Raw genomic sequence first — 22,545 nt, 5'->3', positions numbered from 1 at the left:
TGTGTACTTTGTGGAGGCAATTGCTGCTGGTCAATGTCTCCGCGGAGGAATTGATTATAATTCATTTTAATGAACATCATCTTCTCCACATTTTCTGGATGTAACCTCGTACGCCGATTGCTGACAAGGTGAGCGGCGGCACTAAACACTCTTTCGGAGTACACACTTGTGGGAGGGCAACTTAGGTAGAATAAAGCCAGTTTGTGCAAGGGCCTCCAAATTGCCTCTTTTTCCTGCCAGTATAAGTACGGACTGTGTGACGTGCCTACTTGGATGCGGTCACTCATATAATCCTCCACCATTCTATCAATGTTGAGAGAATCATATGCAGTGACAGTAGACGACATGTCCGTAATCGTTGTCAGGTCCTTCAGTCCGGACCAGATGTCAGCATCAGCAGTCGCTCCAGACTGCCCTGCATCACCGCCAGCGGGTGGGCTCGGAATTCTGAGCCTTTTCCTCGCACCCCCAGTTGCGGGAGAATGTGAAGGAGGAGATGTTGACAGGTCGCGTTCCGCTTGACTTGACAATTTTGTCACCAGCAGGTCTTTCAACCCCAGCAGACCTGTGTCTGCCGGAAAGAGAGATCCAAGGTAGGCTTTAAATCTAGGATCGAGCACGGTGGCCAAAATGTAGTGCTCTGATTTCAACAGATTGACCACCCGTGAATCCTTGTTAAGCGAATTAAGGGCTGCATCCACAAGTCCCACATGCCTAGCGGAATCGCTCACTTTTAGCTCCTTCTTCAATGCCTCCAGCTTCTTCTGCAAAAGCCTGATGAGGGGAATGACCTGACTCAGGCTGGCAGTGTCTGAACTGACTTCACGTGTGGCAAGTTCAAAGGGCATCAGAACCTTGCACAACGTTGAAATCATTCTCCACTGCACTTGAGACAGGTGCATTCCACCTACTATATCGTGCTCAATTGTATAGGCTTGAATGGCCTTTTGCTGCTCCTCCAACCTCTGAAGCATATAGAGGGTTGAATTCCACCTCGTTACCACTTCTTGCTTCAGATGATGGCAGGGCAGGTTCAGTAGTTTTTGGTGGTGCTCCAGTTTTCTGTACGTGGTGCCTGTACGCCGAAAGTGTCCCGCAATTCTTCTGGCCACCGACAGCATCTCTTGCACGCCCCTGTCGTTTTTAAAAAAATTCTGCACCACCAAATTCAAGGTATGTGCAAAACATGGGACGTGCTGGAATTGGCCCAGATTTAATGCACACACAATATTGCTGGCGTTGTCCGATGCCACAAATCCACAGGAGAGTCCAATTGGGGTAAGCCATTCCGCGATGATCTTCCTCAGTTGCCGTAAGAGGTTTTCAGCTGTGTGCGTATTCTGGAAAGCGGTGATACAAAGCGTAGCCTGCCTAGGAAAGAGTTGGCGTTTGCGAGATGCTGCTACTGGTGCCGCCGCTGCTGTTCTTGCGGCGGGAGTCCATACATCTACCCAGTGGGCTGTCACAGTCATATAGTCCTGACCCTGCCCTGCTCCACTTGTCCACATGTCCGTGGTTAAGTGGACATTGGGTACAGCTGCATTTTTTAGGACACTGGTGACTCTTTTTCTGAGGTCTGTGTACATTTTCGGTATCGCCTGCCTAGAGAAATGGAACCTAGATGGTATTTGGTACCGGGGACACAGTACCTCCAACAAGTCTCTAGTTGGCTCTGCAGTAATGATGGATACCGGAACCACGTTTCTCACCACCCAGGATGCCAAGGCCTCAGTTATCCGCTTTGCAGTAGGATGACTGCTGTGATATTTCATCTTCCTCGCAAAGGACTGTTGAACAGTCAATTGCTTACTGGAAGTAGTACAAGTGGGCTTACGACTTCCCCTCTGGGATGACCATCGACTCCCAGCGGCAACAACAGCAGCGCCAGCAGCAGTAGGCGTTACACGCAAGGATGCATCGGAGGAATCCCAGGCAGGAGAGGACTCGTCAGAATTGCCAGTGACATGGCCTGCAGGACTATTGGCATTCCTGGGGAAGGAGGAAATTGACACTGAGGGAGTTGGTGGGGTGGTTTGCGTGAGCTTGGTTACAAGAGGAAGGGATTTACTGGTCAGTGGACTGCTTCCGCTGTCACCCAAAGTTTTTGAACTTGTCACTGACTTATTATGAATGCGCTGCAGGTGACGTATAAGGGAGGATGTTCCGAGGTGGTTAACGTCCTTACCCCTACTTATTACAGCTTGACAAAGGGAACACACGGCTTGACACCTGTTGTCCGCATTTCTGGTGAAATACCTCCACACCGAAGAGCTGATTTTTTTGGTATTTTCACCTGGCATGTCAACGGCCATATTCCTCCCACGGACAGGTGTCTCCCCGGGTGCCTGACTTAAACAAACCACCTCACCATCAGAATCCTCCTGGTCAATTTCCTCCCCAGCGCCAGCAACACCCATATCCTCCTCATCCTGGTGTACTTCAACACTGACATCTTCAATCTGACTATCAGGAACTGGACTGCGGGTGCTCCTTCCAGCACTTGCAGGGGGCGTGCAAATGGTGGAAGGCGCATGCTCTTCACATCCAGTGTTGGGAAGGTCAGGCATCGCAACCGACACAATTGGACTCTCCTTGTGGATTTGGGATTTCAAAGAACGCACAGTTCTTTGCGGTGCTTTGCCTTTTGCCAGCTTGAGTCTTTTCAGTTTTCTAGCGAGAGGCTGAGTGCTTCCATCCTCATGTGAAGCTGAACCACTAGCCATGAACATAGGCCAGGGCCTCAGCCGTTCCTTGCCACTCCGTGTGGTAAATGGCATATTGGCAAGTTTACGCTTCTCCTCCGACAATTTTATTTTAGGTTTTGGAGTCCTTTTTTTACTGATATTTGGTGTTTTGGTTTTGACATGCTCTGTACTATGCCATTGGGCATCGGCCTTGGCAGACGACGTTGCTGGCATTTCATCGTCTCGGCCATGACTAGTGGCAGCAGCTTCAGCACGAGGTGGAAGTGGATCTTGATCTTTCCCTAATTTTGGAACCTCAACATTTTTGTTCTCCATATTTTAATAGGCACAACTAAAAGGCACCTCAGGTAAACAATGGAGATGGATGGATTGGATACTAGTATACAATTATGGACGGGCTGCCGAGTGCCGACACAGAGGTAGCCACAGCCGTGAACTACCGCACTGTACTGTGTCTGCTGCTAATATATAGACTGGTTGATAAAGAGATAGTATACTCGTAACTAGTATGTATGTATAAAGAAAGAAAAAAAAACCACGGTTAGGTGGTATATACAATTATGGACGGGCTGCCGAGTGCCGACACAGAGGTAGCCACAGCCGTGAACTACCGCACTGTACTGTGTCTGCTGCTAATATATAGACTGGTTGATAAAGAGATAGTATACTCGTAACTAGTATGTATGTATAAAGAAAGAAAAAAAAACCACGGTTAGGTGGTATATACAATTATGGACGGGCTGCCGAGTGCCGACACAGAGGTAGCCACAGCCGTGAACTACCGCACTGTACTGTGTCTGCTGCTAATATATAGACTGGTTGATAAAGAGATAGTATACTCGTAACTAGTATGTATGTATAAAGAAAGAAAAAAAAACCACGGTTAGGTGGTATATACAATTATGGACGGGCTGCCGAGTGCCGACACAGAGGTAGCCACAGCCGTGAACTACCGCACTGTACTGTGTCTGCTGCTAATATAGACTGGTTGATAAAGAGATAGTATACTCGTAACTAGTATGTATGTATAAAGAAAGAAAAAAAAACCACGGTTAGGTGGTATATACAATTATGGACGGGCTGCCGAGTGCCGACACAGAGGTAGCCACAGCCGTGAACTACCGCACTGTACTGTGTCTGCTGCTAATATATAGACTGGTTGATAAAGAGATAGTATACTCGTAACTAGTATGTATGTATAAAGAAAGAAAAAAAAACCACGGTTAGGTGGTATATACAATTATGGACGGGCTGCCGAGTGCCGACACAGAGGTAGCCACAGCCGTGAACTACCGCACTGTACTGTGTCTGCTGCTAATATATAGACTGGTTGATAAAGAGATAGTATACTCGTAACTAGTATGTATGTATAAAGAAAGAAAAAAAAACCACGGTTAGGTGGTATATACAATTATGGACGGGCTGCCGAGTGCCGACACAGAGGTAGCCACAGCCGTGAACTACCGCACTGTACTGTGTCTGCTGCTAATATAGACTGGTTGATAAAGAGATAGTATACTACTAATATTATATACTGGTGGTCAGGTCACTGGTCACTAGTCACACTGGCAGTGGCACTCCTGCAGCAAAAGTGTGCACTGTTTAATTTTAATATAATATTATGTACTCCTGGCTCCTGCTATAACCTATAACTGGCACTGCAGTAGTGCTCCCCAGTCTCCCCCACAATTATAAGCTGTGTGAGCTGAGCAGTCAGACAGATATATAATATATATAGATGATGCAGCACACTGGCCTGAGCCTGAGCAGTGCACACAGATATGGTATGTGACTGACTGAGTCACTGTGTGTATCGCTTTTTTCAGGCAGAGAACGGATATATTAAATAAACTGCACTGTGTGTCTGGTGGTCACTCACTATATAATATATTATGTACTCCTGGCTCCTGCTATAACCTATAACTGGCACTGCAGTAGTGCTCCCCAGTCTCCCCCACAATTATAAGCTGTGTGAGCTGAGCAGTCAGACAGATATATAATATTATATATAGATAATAGATGATGCAGCACACTGGCCTGAGCCTGAGCAGTGCACACAGATATGGTATGTGACTGAGTCACTGTGTGCTGTGTATCGCTTTTTTCAGGCAGAGAACGGATTATAAATAAAAGTGGTGGTCACTGGTCACTATCAGCAAAACTCTGCACTGTACACTACTGAGTACTCCTAATGCTCCCCAAAATTAGTAAATCAAGTGTCTAAACGGAGAGGACGCCAGCCACGTCCTCTCCCTATCAATCTCAATGCACGTGTGAAAATGGCGGCGACGCGCGGCTCCTTATATAGAATCCGAGTCTCGCGATAGAATCCGAGCCTCGCGAGAATCCGACAGCGTCATGATGACGTTCGGGCGCGCTCGGGTTAACCGAGCAAGGCGGGAAGATCCGAGTCGCTCGGACCCGTGAAAAAAAACATGAAGTTCTGGCGGGTTCGGAATCAGAGAAACCGAACCCGCTCATCTCTAAGAGCCACCAGCCCTCCACCAAACTCGCATTCATGACCTCCCTGTTATAGTGGAAACCAGCTTGGTCTGTCTGGGGCTATTTGACAACCTGCCTGTTTTTATTTGTTAATAATGATAGGACAATTCTACTTAGTACTAGAAACACATCACCCACATCCTGCTTGTGCTAATGTTTGCTCCTCAGCACATGTGTTTCTCTTGTTCCACACACTTATTGTATGTACAAATCATGGGATACCGTGGGTTCAGAGCTGCACTCCGCACCTGTCATTTAGATTTCAATTTATTTTGAATTATTAAAACTGAAACCTTGCTGCTCACCAGAACATACAAATCCTCATCTGTAGGCCCGGATGCCGTCAGGAACTCATGGCTGGCTGCGGTGCGGGTGTAATGTACCTCCGTCCCTGCCACGTTGTATACTCCCGGCCTGGAAATTGCCCAGTTCCCATTAATCACGTAGCCTCTACTCGGGCTCATCAGGGCTGAGGAAAGCAATGTGGTAGTGACAGGACACTGCAGCATATGTTCAACATAAATAATCAAGTGAAACTGACAGTGTAAGTTAGGGAGAGGAGAGGTAAAGCTTGGGTAGAGTCTGGTAAGAGAAGGCTATGCAAGCTGGCACACTTGTTTTATGGCATATCCTCACTGTTATGCTATATGGAGATGGATGGTAAGCAGAGACGCTCACAGCAGGAGTAATAAGGTTCTAGAGAAACATGGAAGGACAGGAGGGAGAAAGCTATTAAGCTGGTCATTGCAATGTATCATTGAGTATATGAGTATATGCCTAATGTAACTTATTTACCTAGAATATTGCGACTTTGATCAGCCACTTTTACATGACTTGCGCCAGCTGGGATTCGAGTCACATTTTTGTACCCAAAGAACTCTAATGGAAAAAAAATAATAATGACATAATAATTTGAAACGTTGAGAGCAGCCAGTATTTACTCTGTACGCAAAAATAAGAATTTACTCACCGGTAATTCTATTTCTCGTAGTCCGTAGTGGATGCTGGGTACTCCGTAAGGACCATGGGGAATAGACGGGCTCCGCAGGAGACTGGGCACTCTTTAAAGAAAGATTAGGTACTACATCTGGTGTGCACTGGCTCCTCCCTCTATGCCCCTCCTCCAGACCTCAGTTAGGGAAACTGTGCCCGGAAGAGCTGACATTACTAGGAAAGGATTTGGAATCCAGGGTAAGACTCATACCAGCCACACCAATCACACCGTACAACTTGTGATAACTATACCCATTTAACAGTATGAACAATAGCTGAGCCTCATTCAACAGATGGCTCAGAACAATAACCCTATAGTTAAGCAATAACTATATACAAGTATTGCAGAAGTCCGCACTTGGGACGGGCTCCCAGCATCCACTACGGACTACGAGAAATAGAATTACCGGTGAGTAAATTCTTATTTTCTCTGACGTCCTAGTGGATGCTGGGTACTCCGTAAGGACCATGGGGATTATACCAAAGCTCCCAAACAGGCGGGAGAGTGCGGATGACTCTGCAGCACCGAATGAGCAAACTCAAGGTCCTCCTCAGCCAGGGTATCAAACTTGTAGAATTTTGCAAACGTGTTTGACCCCGACCAGATAGCAGCTCGGCAAAGTTGTAAAGCCGAGACCCCTCGGGCAGCCGCCCAAGAAGAGCCCACCTTCCTCGTGGAACGGGCTTTGACTGATTTAGGATGCGGCAGTCCAGCCGCAGAATGTGCAAGTTGAATCGTGCTACAGATCCAGCGAGCAATAGTCTGCTTTTAGAAGCAGGAGCACCCAGCTTGTTGGGTGTATGCAGGATAAACAGCGAGTCAGTTTTTCTGACTCTAGCCGTCCTGGAAACATAGATTTTCAGGGCCCGGACTACGTCCAGCAACTTGGAATCCTCCAAGTCCCGAGTAGCCGCAGGCACCACAATAGGTTGGTTCAAATGAAACGCTGATACCACCTTAGGGAGAAATTGGGTACGAGTCCTCAATTCTGCCCTGTCCATATAGAAGATCAGATAAGGGCTTTTACATGACAAAGCCGCCAATTCTGACACATGCCTAGCCGAAGCCAAGGCCAAAAGCATGACCACTTTCCACGTGAGATACTTCAACTCCACGGTCTGAAGTGGCTCAAAACAATGTGATTTTAGGAAATCCAACACTACTTTGAGATCCCAAGGTGCCACTGGAGGCAGGGCCGGCGCTACCACTAGGCAGCTTTAGGCAGCTGCCTATGGGCGGCGACCACTGGAGGGCGGCACCGCACACTGAATGAATCAGACAACGCTTTATCACTCTGCTGACAATTGTTCAACATGAGTTCAACGTGAGTGGGTCATCCCCCGCCCCCATCCACCCGCTCCCCCGCTCCCGAATGTTACCTCCAGTGTTCGCAAATACGTGCCAGGGTAGGTGGGTCCCCTGGGACGCGCTGCACGGATATTGGTTTGTTTTAATGATTGATGTCTCCCTTGCCCGACTGCAAAAGTGGAGGAGGAGCCAGCCTGCGAGGGGGACAGCAATCATTAAAATAAACCAATATCAGTGCAGCGCGTCCCAGGGGAGTTTGTTTGTACAGCCCTCCCTCCCTCTCTCTTCCCTCCTCCCCCGGAAATAAGGAACAACAGCGCCGACGTTCTTCACATCACCCTCCAGTGACGGTTACCTACGATGCTGTTCCAGCACAGCACACAGAGGAAATGTGCAGTGCAGAACGATGTAAGGTAACTTACACTCACATTCACTCACATTCAGGCCGAAGCACCAGGCAGCGCTCCGTCTCCAGCTCCGGCTGACCGGTCACTGGTCCCTGCTGCACGTGTATAGAAACACTGACTGAAGTAATGCATAGTACACAGTAGTGTCTGCACAGCTTCTTGGAATGTGTTACATTGCCCCCCACCCCTACATGGGAATCTGTGACTGTTAACACCTTATCCCCCAGGACAATCTCAATTTGCAGAGAAACTTCAGCCATGTAGTTCTGGTTTCTGCTATTGGTTTAGAAAGGTTCACAATACACAGAAAGTTCTATTCAGGAGCATCATGCAGAGAAGGTGTAGGTGCGGTATATAGGGATGGTGTAGGTGCGGCATATAGAGATGGTGTAGGTGCGGCATATAGAGATGGTGTAGGTGCGGCATATAGAGATGGTGTAGGTGCGGTATATAGGGATGGTGTAGGTGCGGCATATAGAGATGGTGTAGGTGCGGTATATAGGGATGGTGTAGGTGCGGCATATAGAGATGGTGTAGGTGCGGCATATAGAGATGGTGTAGGTGCGGTATATAGAGATCGTGTAGGTTCGGTATATAGGGATGGTGTAGGTGCGGCATATAGAGATGGTGTAGGTGCGGCATATAGAGATGGTGTAGGTGCGGTATATAGTGATGGTGTAGGTGCGGTATATAGAGATGGTGAAGGTGCGGTATATAGAGAAGGTGTAGGTGCGGTATATAGTGATGGTGTAGGTGCGGTATATAGAGATGGTGTAGGTGCGGTATATAGGGATGGTGTAGGAGCGGTATATAGAGATGGTGTAGGAGCGGTATATAGAGATGGTGTAGGTGCAATATATAGGGATGGTGTAGGTGCGGCATATAGAGATGGTGTAGGTGTGGCATATAGAGATGGTGTAGGTGCGGTATATAGAGATCGTGTAGGTTCGGTATATAGGGATGGTGTAGGTGCGGCATATAGAGAAGGTGTAGGTGCGGTATATAGAGATGGTGTAGGTTCGGTATATAGAGATTGTGTAGGTGCGGTATATAGGGATGGTGTAGGAGCGGTATATAGAGATGGTGTAGTGCGGTATATAGAGAAGGTGTAGGTGCGGTATATAGAGATGGTGTAGGTGCGGCATATAGAGAAGGTGTAGGTGCGGCATATAGAGAAGGTGTAGGAGTGGTATATAGAGATGGTGTAGGTGCGGTATATAGGGATGGTGTAGGTGCGGTATATAGTGATGGTGTAGGTGCGGTATATAGAGATGGTGTAGGTGTGGTATATAGAGATGGTGTAGGTGCGGTATATAGAGAAGGTGTAGGTGCGGCATATAGAGATGGGACCCAGAAACAGTGGAATAGGACCCCATTTTTTTTAAGTAATGGGTCACTGGGACCCACAAGCTTTTTCGCTCACCGCAATCTCCGCCCCCACGCAATTATGCTCCTGAATGTTACTTCCTCCTCTCTGCATCATTACCAGCCCCCCCCCCCCCCCCCCCCTCCAGCGATTGTGCTCCCAAATGTTACCCGCTGCCTCCCCACCTCCTGCATCTTGTGCTGCCAGGGCCAGGCTGAGGAGGGTCAAGACCTCCCCTTTGCACTAAAAACACAGCAACATTAGGACCCGGGACATCCTCAATGACCATGCGCCCTCCCGCCCCCGGCTGTTGCTGCTGTGTGGCTGATCCTGACATTGAGCTGCCCAGAGCCGCTGAACAGCTGTCACACCAGCTGCAGCTACAGTACCACACTTTTCCAGTTATCTGGCTAGACACATAGCGGCTGCGGATGACAGCTGCCTCCCGGGCTCCTCCCAGCCAGCTGCGCAGTGCAAGGTAGCACTAGGTGAGCACTACTGGGTGCATTGTTTGTGTGTGGGTGACATTGTGGGTTACATTGGGTGAATGCTGTATATGGGTGCCAGTGAATGACTGCTGTGTGTGGGTGACATTGGGTGACTGCTGTGTGTGGGTGACATTGGGTGACTGCTGTGTGTGGGTGACATTGTGTGACTGCTGTGTGTGGGTGACATTGGGTGACTGCTGTGTGTGGGTGACATTGGGTGACTGCTGTGTGTGAATGTGTGCGACAGAGGGTGACTCCTGTGTGAGTGGCTGTGCTAAGTTTAAATTGCCACCATATCTGCCGTGGTGCTCCTGATTTGAGATGTCTATGTTGGGAAAGGAGCTGCATTGGATGAGAAATTGCATTGGGGAGAGGGGCTAGGGGTTAAAGAAAAGAAAGCTAGTGAGAGGTGTGGGGCTGAGAGAAGGAATCAGGTAGGCAGTGGGGCAAGGATGCAGGCAGGGAGTGAAACAAGCAATGAGAGGTGCGGGGAATGAGGGGGGGGGGGGGCAGGGGTTGAGAGGGTAGAAGTAGCCGAATGGGTAGCAGGCAAAATGCGAGGAGTAAGTAAAGGTGAGAGACACAGGCATTCAGACACCAAGGAGAGCAAGTGGTTGTTTTTTTTTGGGGGGGGGGGGGTTTAGGCTGAAGTTTTGCCTAGGGTGCCGAGATACCTTGCACCGGCCCTGACTGGAGGCACAAAAAAGGGGCTGAATATGCAGCACTCCCTTAACAACGTCTGAACTTCAGGCAGCGTCTTTCCTAGCCTTTAACAGCATAGGAATCACTTCATCTGGAACGCCCTTTTCCGTTAGGATCAGGCGTTCAACCGCCAAGCCTTCAAACGCAGCCGCGGTAAGTCTTGGAACAGACAAGGGCCCCTGCAGTAACAGGTCCTGTCTGAGAGACAGAGGCCATGGGTCCTCCGAGATCATTTCTTGTAGTTCTGGGTACCAAGTTCTTCTTGGCCAATCCGGAACTACGAGTATAGTTCTTACTCCTTTCTTACTTACTATCCTCCGTACCTTGGGTATGAGAGGAAGAGGAGGGAACACATAAACCGACTGGTACACCTACGGTGTCACGAGTGCGTCCACAGCTATCGCCTGAGGGTCTCTTGACCTGGCGCAATACTTTTTTAGCTTTTTGTTGAGGTGGGACGCCATCATGTCCACCTGTGGCCGTTCCCAACGGTCTATAATCTGCGTGAAGACTTCTGGATGAAGTCCCCACTCTCCCGGGTGGAGGTCGTGCCTGCTGAGGAAGTCTGCTTCCTAGTTTTCCACACCCGGAATGAACACTGCTGACAGTGTTAGCACGTGATTCTCCGCCCATCGGAGGATCCTTGTGGCTTCTGCCAACGCCATCCTGCTTCTTGTGCCGCCTTGTCGGTTTACATGGGCGACAGCCGTGATGTTGTCTGACTGAATCAGCACTGGCTGGTTTTGAAGCAGGGGTTCTGCTTGACTTAGGGCATAGTAAATGGCCCTTAGGTCCAGAATATTTATGTGTAGGGAAGTCTCCTGACTCGACCATTGTCCTTGGAAGTTTCTTCCCTGAGTGACTGCTCCCCAACCTCGGAGGCTTGCATCCGTGGTCACCAGGACCCTGTCCTGAATGCCGAATCTGCGGCCCTCGAGAAGATGAGCACTCTGCAGTCACCACAGCAGAGACACCCTCGCCCTCGGGGACAGGGTGATCAGCTGATGCATCTGAAGATGCGATCCTCACTTGACTAACAGGTCCCACTGAAAGTTCCTTGCATGGAACCTGCCGAAGGGAATTGCTTCGTAAGAAGCTACCATCTTTCCCAGGACTCGCGTGCAATGATGCACCGACACCTGTTTTGGTTTCACGAGGTCTCTGACCAGAGATGACAACTCCTTGGCCTTCTCCTCCGGGAGAAACACCTTCTTCTGTTCTGTGTCCAGAAACATGCCCAATATCAGCAGACGCGTTGTAGGAACCAGCTGCGACTTTGGGATATTCAGAATCCAGCAGTGCTGTTGTAGCACTTCCTGAGATAGTGCTACACCGATCAACAACTGCTCCTTGGACCTCGCCTTTATAAGGAGATCGTCCAAGTACGGGATAATTATAACTCCCTTCTTTTGAAGTAGTATCATCATTTCGGCCATTACCTTGGTACACACCCTCGGTGCCGTGGACAGACCCAACGGCAACGTCTGGAATTAGAAATGGCAGTTCTGTACCACAACCTTGAGGTACTCCTGGTGAGGTGGGTAAATGGGGACATGTAGGTAAGCATCCATGATGTCCAGTGACACCATAAAATCCCCCTCTTCCAGGCTTGCAATAACCACCCTGAGCGATTCTATTTTGAACTTGAACTTCCTTATATAAGTGTTCAAGGATTTTAAGTTTAGAATGGGTCTCACCGAACCGTCTGGTTTCGGTATCACAAACATTGTGGAATAGTAACCTCGTCCCTGTTGAAGGAGAGGAACTTTGATTATCACCTGCTGGAGGTACAGCTTGTGAATTGCCGCCAGTACTACCTCCCTTTCCTTGGGAGTAGCAGGCAAGGCTGATTTGAGGTAACGGCGAGGGGGAGACGTCTCGAACTCCAGCTTGTATCCCTGAGATACCTGTAGAACCCAGAGATCCACCTGTGAGCGAACCCACTGGTCGCTGAAGTTCCAGAGACGGGCCCCCACCGCACCTGGCTCCACCTGTGGAGCCCCAGCGTCATGCGGTGGACTTAGTGGAAGCAGGGGAGGATATTTGTTCCTGGGAACTGGCTGTCTGGTGCAGCTTTTTCCCTCTACCCCTGCCTCTGGGCAGAAAGGACGCGCCTCTGACCCGCTTGCCTTTCTGAGGCCGAAAGGACTGTACTTGATAATACGGTGCTTTCTTAGGCTGTGAGGGAACCTGAGGTAAAAAAGTCGACTTCCCAGCTGTTGCTGTGGACACGAGGTCCGAGAGACCGTCCCCAAACAATTCCTCACCCTTATAAGGCAAAACTTCCATGTGCCTTTTAGAATCAGCATCACCTGTCCACTGCCGAGTCCATAATGCTCTCCTGGCAGAAATGGACATTGCATTAATTCTAGATGCCAGCCGGCAATGTCCCTCTGTGCATCTCTCATATATAAGACTATGTCTTTAATATGCTCTATAGTTAGCAAAATAGTATCCCTGTCAAGGGAATCAATGTTATCTGACAGGGAATCAGACCATGCTGCAGCAGCACTACACATCCATGCTGAAGCAATAGCAGGTCTCAGTATAGTACCTGAGTGTGTATACACAGACTTCAGGATAGCCTCCTGCTTTCTATCTGCAGGCTCCTTTAAGGCGGCCGTATCCTGAGACGGCAGTGCCACCTTTTTTGATAAGCGTGTGAGCGCCTTGTCCACCCTAGGGGATGTCTCCCAGCGTAACCTATCCGTTGGCGGGAAAGGGTACGCCATTAGTAACCGCTTAGAAATCACTAGTTTCTTATCTGGGGAACACCACGCTTCTTCACACAATTCATTTAACTCATCAGATGGGGGGAAAGTCACTGGCTGCTTTTTCTCCCCAAACATAATACCCTTTTTTGTGGTAACCGGGTTAATGTCAGAAATGTGCAACACATTTTTCATTGCCGTAATCATACATCGGATGGCCCTTGTGGATTGTACATTTGTCTCATCCTCGTCGACACTGGAGTCAGACTCCGTGTCGACATCTGTGTCTGCCATCTGAGGTAGCGGGCGTTTTTGAGCCCCTGATGGCCTCTGAGACGTTTGGGCAGGCGCGGGCTGAGATGCCGGCTGTCCCAAAGCTGTTACGTCATCGAACCTTTTATGCAAGGAGTTGACACTGTCGGTTAATACCTTCCACATACCCATCACACTTATCGGCACCTGCTCCGCCTCCACGTAAGCGTCCTCATCAAACATGTCGACACAGCCGTACCGACACACCGCACACACACACAGGGAATGCTCTGACTGAGGACAGGACCCCACAAAGTCCTTTGGGGAGACAGAGAGAGAGTATGCCAGCACACACCACAGCGCTATATAACCAGGGATTTACACTAAAGTGAGTGATTTTTCCCTATAGCAGCTTATTATACACAGTTTGCGCCTAAATTTAGTGCCCCCCCTCTCTTTTTTACCCTTGAAGCCTGGAAACTGCAGGGGAGAGCCTGGGGAGCTGCCTTCCAGCGGAGCTGTGAAGAGAAAATGGCGCCTGTGTGCTGAGGAAGATAGCCCCGCCCCTTTCTCGGCGGACTTCTCCCGCTTTTTTATATGCTTTATGATGGGGGATTATGCACATATACCGTTTATTAGCTGTATTATGTGTTATTTAGCCATGTAAGGTACCCTAATTGCTGCCCAGGGCGCCCCCCCCCCCCCCCCCCCCCAGCGCCCTGCACCCATCAGTGACCGGAGTGTGTGGTGTGCAGAGGGAGCAATGGCGCACAGCTGCAGTGCTGTGCGCTACCTTAATGAAGACCGGAGTCTTCAGCCGCCGATTTTCAACTTCTCTTCGGTTCTTCTGGCTCTGCAAGGGGGACGGCGGCGCGGCTCCGGGACCGGACGACCGAGGACTGGGCCTGTGTTCGATCCCTCTGGAGCTAATGGTGTCCAGTAGCCTAAGAAGCCCAAGCTAGCTGCAAGCAGGTAGGTTCGCTTCTCTCCCCTCAGTCCCACGTAGCAGTGAGTCTGTTGCCAGCAGATCTCACTGAAAATAAAAAACCTAACAAATACTTTCTTTCTAGGAAGCTCAGGAGAGCCCCTAGAGTGCATCAAGCTCTGGCCGGGCACAGATTCTTACTGAGGTCTGGAGGAGGGGCATAGAGGGAGGAGCCAGTGCACACCAGATGTAGTACCTAATCTTTCTTTAAAGAGTGTCCAGTCTCCTGCGGAGCCCGTCTATTCCCCATGGTCCTTACGGAGTACCCAGCATCCACTAGGACGTCAGAGAAATCTAAATGTATTTGCACCCCTTGCATTGCAGCAGGTTAGTCCATGTGTACAGTTACTCACTCTCTGGGGGTAATTCAGACCTGATCTTAGCAGTAAATTTGTTAGCAGTTGGGCAAAACCATGTGCACTGCAGGTGGTACAGATATAACATGTGCAGAGAGAGTTAGATTTGGGTGGGGTGTATTCAAACTGAAAGTGTAAAAATAAAGCAGCCAGTATTTACCCTGCACAGAAACAATATAACCCACCCAAATCTAACTCTCTCTGCACATGTTATATATGCCCCCCCCTGCAGTGCACATGGGTGGTCATTCCGAGTTGATCGCTCGCTGACGTTTTTCACAGCGCAACGAACAGGTTACTACTGCGCATGCACCGCAATGCGCAGGCGCATCGTATGAGTACAAAGCGTATCGTTGCTGGGCGATGGATTTAACGAAGAAGCCATGCGCACAGCCGATCGCAAGGAGATTGACAGGAAGAGGGCATTTGTGGGTGGCAACTGACCGGTTTCAGGGAGTGTTTGGAAAAACACAGGCATGTCCAAGCGTTTGCAGTGCGGGTGTCTGATGCAAATTACGGGACCAAAAAGACTGAAGTGATCGCAGCGGCTGAGTAAGTCCAGAGCTACTCAGAAACTGCAAAAAACTTTTTGGTCCCGCTCGGCTGCACACGCGTTCGCACACTTGCAAAGCGAAAATACACTCCCATGGTTTTGCCCAACTGCTAACAAATTTGTTGCTACGATTAGGTCTGAATTACCCCTTCTACAGATGTGTCCACATACATCTTTGCTATATCCCGCCATGTATGGCTTGGTTTTGCGTGCCATAGACTCAGAGATTTAGCCATGCCTTGTGATTTTTCTTAATTTGCTTCTTTAATATATTTCTTTATACATATTCTATTATGGCAAACAAAAATAAAAAAAATCCATCCACTCGCTACTTGTTAAAAACAGTTTAGCCGTGTTTTGCATGTTGTGCCGTATGTCTTTGCCCCACCTCAGGATCAGGTCCAGAGCTGGAATAAGGAGGAGTACATAGGACAGGCAGGCCTACTGCCAGAACCTAAACCAGATTTAATTTGCCACTGAATTTAGTTATCCAATGTAATATAATATAATCAGTATATTCTAAACATGTTTTTTTTGTTTATCATCTATAGTCCAGCCTGATTTGCAGGATCGGTGACACATATATTTTCCCTTATATTTTGTGGGAACATACGTATAAGGATTTGATTTAGATAATTATTCTAGTATCATAAAGATAAACACTCAGCTGAACAGGACCTGTAGAGGGGTAAGGAAGCTGGAAAACATTCTGGATAAAAACACAGGAATCATTTTGTCCGCCACAGTTCTGACATAAATGAGTAGTGACTTCCGGACTCAGGACACCATCACAGCCGGCTCTCTGCGGAATAAGCACACAAGCAGATAGGACACCAGATGAGATGGGGTAAGATGTGGGATGGGTTAGCTAGCATTATACATGCATTTAGTTATAATGGCCCTCATTCCGAGTTGATCGGTCGCAAGGCGAATTTAGCAGAGTTACACACGCTAAGCCGCCGCCTACTGGGAGTGAATCTTAGCTTCTTAAAATTGCGACCGATGTATTCGCAATATTGCGATTACTAACTACTTAGCAGTTTCAGAGTAGCTTCAGACTTACTCTGCCTGTGCGATCAGTTCAGTGCTTGTCATTCCTGGTTGACGTCACAAACACACCCAGCGTTCGCCCAGGCACTCCCACCGTTTCTCCGGCCACTCCTGCGTTTTTTCCGGAAACGGTAGCGTTTTCAGCCACACGCCCCTGAAACGCCGTGTTTCCGCCCAGTAACACCCATTTCCTGTCAATCACATTACGATCGCCGGAGCGATGAAAAAGCCGTGAGTAAAATTACTTTCTACATAGTAAAGTTACTTGGCGCAGTCGCAGTGCGAACATTGCGCATGCGTACTAAGCGGATTTTCATTGCGATGCGATGAAAAATACCGAGCGAACAACTCGGAATGAGGGCCAATGATTCATAAGTTACCGCAATTTACCTGCAACATTAACCTTCAGCTCAAGGGCTCTAATAGTGCGCAATGTGGAGGCTGATGCATCCAGCTGCTAGCGATGCACATTGGGGTAGAAACCCTCATCGCCGGCATTCTGGTGTATTTTACGTGTTTTTTTTTCTTTAAGTAAACAATAAAGTAAAACATGTGTGGTTCCATCCCACAAGTTTAAGGGATACATTTACTAAGCAGTGATAAGCGCGGAGAAGTGAGCCAGTGGAGAAGTTGCCCATAGCAACCAATCAGCACTGAAGTAACATATAATTTGCATACTATAAAATGATACAGAGTTGCTGATTGGTTGATGGGGAAATATCTCCACTGGCTCACTCCTCCGCTCTTATCACTGCTTAGTAAATGTACCCCTAAATCCAGCACTGGCATTTCAGCCTAGCCTCGTCAAATTGCGGGGACAAAATCTTCCGTTGCCAGCACTAGGTAGTACCAGTCACAGCTGGTGCCCCTATAGGAAACACACAGCATGAGGCCCAACCCCCATAGTGGCAACCCGGGTGTCACCCTCAGACGGGGTGCCACCAAAATTCCGGCTCCATTGCAGTGACAGGAGCAAGTGCTGCAGTGTGACATTCTCCTGCAGCATCCGCTCCTGTCATTGAAGAGGAGCTGACACTGCAGGAAGCCCAGCATCTCTGGGGATGTTGGGCTGCCCCCGGAGTGATGTCATCAGAATTTACATGATGCCACACCCCCTCCAATTTAGTCCATGTCCCCTTTTCGGTTGCCAATGGCTACAGAGTGCGCACCGGGTGACACCAGACTCGGTGAAGCCTCTGGTGCCATACTTTTATTATATAGTATAATATATAATATAGCTTTTTAATGATTATCCCTTTAAACTTGTGTGCTTCCTATAACCATCCACATTTTAATTAACCATATGTTTATCATTCGCTACTTCAAGGATAAAAAACAGGCAGCCATCATGCAGCACTCACATGTGTCAGCTGTTCTATTCCCCCAGACTGAGGTCAGGGCCGTCTCAACAGCAGTGTAGGCCCCTGGGCAAAGCAAATCACTGGGGCCCCTACCTGTCCTCCAGTAGTGGGGGTGGGGGTGCTATCTGCAGCAGCTTTGATGTTCCGCGGGCGGTAGGGGGTATTTTATTTTCCACTCAGCATCAGGGGGCATATCTCCCAGAGACAATGGAGACTCCTGCCTCCAGACTCCAAGCCCTGAAGGGGCACCTGTATGTACAGCAGCATCTGTGTGGTTCACAGCAGGATCCACTGCTCTTCCAATGGAGCTCTGCGGCACACCCACTGCAGAGTTAGTCGGCTGTGTTCCAGGAGCCCTGCTAACACTTGCAATAGGGGACTGGAAAGCTTCTGCCTGGTACTGCTAAGCGACGCTGAAACCACTGCTGCTGCTGGACTGTGAGATGAGACCCACCGGTGATCGCTGATTCTGCATGCTGCAGACAGGTGAATCACAGAGTAGCTGAAGCATTGCCAATTCACTGCGGCTCCGGTCCCTGTAGACCGGCTGAGAGCACTATCTATATAATTCTGCAAGTCATGCATGTTTTTATATATATAATACACACACACCGTGTTTGTTTTCTTTCCTTTTTTTTTGGGGGGGGGGGGGGGGGGGGGGAGAGTACCGAACTCCAATTTGCCAATTTGCCTCCAGGCAACTGGGATGAACTTACACCATACCTCCAAACTGTCCCGATTTTCGCGGGACAGTCCAGTTTTTTTGGGGACTGTCCCGCTGTCCCGCGGTGGGGGGGGGGGCAGTTGGGAGGCTCTGTCTCTCGCTGCCCTGCTTAGCAGAGCAGCGGTGAATAGACGTGCGCATGCGCACAGCGTCTATTCATTGGAGACAGAGGGAGAGGGGGCATGCCAGCAGCTCACAAAGAGCTGGGCATGCCCCTTCAGTGACGAAAACGGGGGGCGTGGCTCGCGATCGCGGGTCCTCCGTGAAGCCACACCCCTTTTCTTAGGGCACACCCTTTTCGGGAGCGTGCGCGGCGAAGCCGCGCGTGTGTCCCTCTTTACAGAAGGGAAAAGTTGGGAGGTATGCTTACACCCCTGCTCAGCATGTAGGACCCGGAGCAGTCATTTCTGCTAATTACTCCTTTACTGCACAGATGGTGGGAGGTGGGGCGGGAGGGAGAACACTAAACTGTAGAAGGGGGCATTGGGCTGAATAATGGAGCCATATGCAGGGGAGGGGGCTTAATTTTCATCATTTTCTGTAGGGAGAGCAGCTTGCATGACGCAGATATCTCCAGTTTCCGGAAATTGATTTCTTAGCTTTCAGGAGGTTCTGAGGACTTGGGGATCAGAGTTTTGGAGCCAGAGTAATCCACCGCCGAAAATATAAAACTGCAAACCAGGCAGAACCTGAGATATCTGGCTGGGAAGGCTCAGACAAGAACCACTGCTTTGAAGTCGGATATCTCCAGTTCCCCAGGGAGGATTTTAAAAAATCTGGTATCCCTAGAAAAAGGGGACCCTCAGCTATCAGGACCCTTATATTCATGAGGCCTTTGGGCAACTGCCCATTGAGCCCATACAAAAAGACAGCCCTGCTGATGCTCCATGTGGGACCCCTCCTCTCTGGCCTGTGCCATGTTTCCGGGGACATCTCTATTGCGCATTGGCAAATCACCAGGAAAATGGACGCAGACATTTTCCCAGTGATTTATGTCTGCAGCACTGACCGCCTCGGGACTCCAGAGGGGTAAGTATAATTATATGGGTAAAGGGTATAGATACACCTATAAATACCCACAGTATTGCTAATAGGTTGTTTCACACTCTGGGTCACTTGTGATATGTACAGAAATAGCAGTTAATAAGTGGCATGATTCACAGTTTTCAGAGTAACTTGCAGGTTAGGGCTCCATGATTGCTGTCAGGCACAAAAGCCCACCCCATTACTCTCATTGATGGAAGCTGTTTACCGGAAAAAAAAAAATATTTTATTGATATATTTAGAATATTTCTATTGCAGCACAGGGCAGCTAGGCTGTCAGCCAGCAGCTCTGCGAATCCTCCAGCTCTTACACTGTGAATGTGATGTCCCTCTTCTTTCAGAGGCTGAGTATTCATTCACAGCTCAGCGCCGTCCCCGGCTCCCACACAGAATCACTGTCAGTAACTGTGCATGTGCATTAACAGCGATGGTAAAACCATCAATGTCAATGCACAGAATATGTACCTACCATCAATGGGTTGACCCACCATTGGCATTGATGGAGGTAACACTGATGGCCATCCCTACTCTCAGCCTCACAGGGGCGTGTGGCGTTTTCTGTCTACATAGGCAGGCAACTCTGGTTTGGTCAATAGTGAGCAGTGGCCCGATTGCTTAGTGTGTACCCAGCTTACGGAGGAGCATGTGTCTTTATTTAACACGTCCTGGGTGCTGTCATTATTCCTTTCATATAGATATATAGATAAAAAACAGTTACATAGTAGATTAAAAATACAGCCTGTGGATGGTACAGCGGGACGTCTTGGAATAGCGGGACTGCCCCACTTTTGGAGGCATGTTTTAGATTCAGTTTTGTGGAGTTGAATGTGATTGGCCCTCTGTCCATCCACGCCAAGTCTGTTCGCACCCACAGGCCTTGGGGTAAGAGGGCAGAGGCACACATGCAGGGAGGGTGCATAGCAGTGGAGTAACTACCACCCCCAGAGCAACTGCGGAGGCTTGGAGGCGCAGGGCTGCAGGGGCACCTCCACTAAATCAGATTGACATGCGGGCTAGCCGTCTGCATGTCAATCTGCTAAATGCCCCTCCCAAAGCCACGGAGGAGACATGCTAGAGGTCATATTTGACCTCTAGTGTCTAAGAAGTGGCGGGACCCGCAGGAGTGCATAACGCTGGCCGCGGCACCTTGTCACCTTGCCACCCTGGCATCGAGCATAAAAACCCCTTGGCAACGAGCATTACCCCCTGGAAACGCGCATGACATCCAGCTCATGAAATCCTTGGCAACAGGCATTACTCCCTAGAAACAAGCATGACAGCCACTGCATGAAACCCCTGGCAACAAGCATTACCCCCTGGCAACGAGCTTGACACCCTGAGCATGAAACCTCTGGCAACGAGCACGACACCCTGAGCATGAAAACCCCTGGCACCGTGCATGGACCCAAGCTCATGAAACCCCTGGCAACGATCAGGTAATTTAAAAGTAATTAGAAGCCTTATTGTAGAGCTTAATATGTAATGGGCATTGCGGTGTGTGGCATAACGTATAACGGGCATTGCAATCTGTGGCATAATGTATAACGGGCATTGTGGTGTGTGGCATAATGTATCACGAATATTGTGGTATGTGGTATAATGTATCACGGACATTGTGATGTGTGGCATAATGTATCGCAGGCATTGCTGTGTGTGGCTTAATGTATCACGGACATTGTGGTATGTGGTATAATGTCTCAGGGGCATAGCAGTGTGTGGCATACTGTATAACGGGCATTACGGCGAGTGTCATAATGTGTCACAGGCGTGACAGTGTGTGGTATACTGTATCACTGGCATTGTATGTGGTATAATGTCTCTGGGGCATTGCAGTATGTAGCATAATGTATAACGGGCATTGCGATGCATGGCATAATATGTTACAGGCATTACAGTGTGTGTCATAATGTGTCACAGGCATTATGGTGTGTGGTATAATGTCTCAGGGGCATTGCAGTGTGTGGCATAATTTATAACGGGCATTGTGGTGTGTGGCATGATGTCTAAGGGCCATTGCCGTGTGTGGCATAATGTGTAAGGGGCATTACTATAAGAAGGAAAAATTAATAATGTAAGGGGCATTAATCAGGATTATATTTTTTCCTGTGGTGGCCAATGCCTCGGTGTGCAGGTTGCAAAACTGGGGTATAAGATAGTCTTTTCCTGCAATGCCACGCCCCTTTCAGTGAAACCACACACATTTCAGTGAGGCCACACCCCTTTTTCAGCACAAAAATTAATTACTTTTTTAGTGGCAATAATGGGGAGGGTGGGAGAATTTTTTGGCTTTGGGGAGAAAAATTTCTAGTTACGCCACTGGTGCATAGGCACACATGGGTACAGGAGGCAGAGCACAGATGGGTGGGTGGAGAAGGGCCTGAGGCACATATTTATCAAACATTGCGAGAGACTACAGGGGATAAGAAAAGAGTTATAGAGATTGTAGTGGAAAAGGGGACTGAGAGAGACTGCATGGGATATGGGAAAATAGTGAGAGAGAATACAGGGGATAAGGGAACAAAGAGGGAGTCTGCAGGGAATAAGGGTATAGTGGGAGAGACTGTAGGAGAAAAGGGGAGAGTGGGAGAGACCACAGGTAAAAGGGAGTACCTCTGTGGTTTGCACCGCAGCTATAGTGGCAGCCTTCTTCTGTGTAGAGCTAAAGGAAGCATGGAGAATAAGAAAGGAAGAGAGCTGGGAGCAAGTCTACTGCAGAGCCCAGGAAAGCTGATCTGGAGGGGGGCCTGCGGGGGAATCCTGTCTGTGAGAGGGGTTTCCCAGGGCAGTTTCTTTCATTACACTCTGGCCTGCTGCAGGCACCAATGATCCCATCCAGAAGCAGTTTGTAGTCAGGGTCATTAGCGCTTTTAGCCTCCCACCCCATGTGCCACACACCTATGCAGGCCCCATAGCAAAAGAACCCTTTGCATCCTCTATAGCTACGCTAGTGACATACACCCGCTTTATTACTCACTGAGGACTTAGGGATGGATCCTATTTGATCTACTTAGGCATCCAGGAACTTTGCAAAAAAAGA

At 48.9% G+C, this 22,545-nt stretch overlaps 1 protein-coding gene across 2 annotated transcripts in view; it reads right to left on the bottom strand.

Moving 5' to 3' along the window:
• The window catches only part of LOC134900568 (ADAMTS-like protein 5), a 186,505-nt gene that overhangs the window by 59,567 nt on the left and 104,393 nt on the right, over positions 1–22,545 (bottom strand). For both annotated transcript variants that reach the window (XM_063914250.1, XM_063914249.1), the window contains 3 exons: positions 16,008–16,131; positions 6,003–6,086; positions 5,513–5,676 (listed from right to left, as the gene is read on the bottom strand). In XM_063914250.1, coding sequence (XP_063770320.1) covers positions 5,513–5,676; positions 6,003–6,086; positions 16,008–16,131 — 372 coding nt within the window. The remainder of the gene's footprint in view (positions 1–5,512; positions 5,677–6,002; positions 6,087–16,007; positions 16,132–22,545) is intronic.

The sequence above is a fragment of the Pseudophryne corroboree genome, chromosome 1 (genome assembly GCF_028390025.1).
Source record: "Pseudophryne corroboree isolate aPseCor3 chromosome 1, aPseCor3.hap2, whole genome shotgun sequence".
Classification (NCBI taxonomy): domain Eukaryota; kingdom Metazoa; phylum Chordata; class Amphibia; order Anura; family Myobatrachidae; genus Pseudophryne; species Pseudophryne corroboree.
The sequence above is the reverse complement of the archived record's forward strand: the minus strand, read 5'-3'. Positions and strand labels throughout refer to the sequence as shown.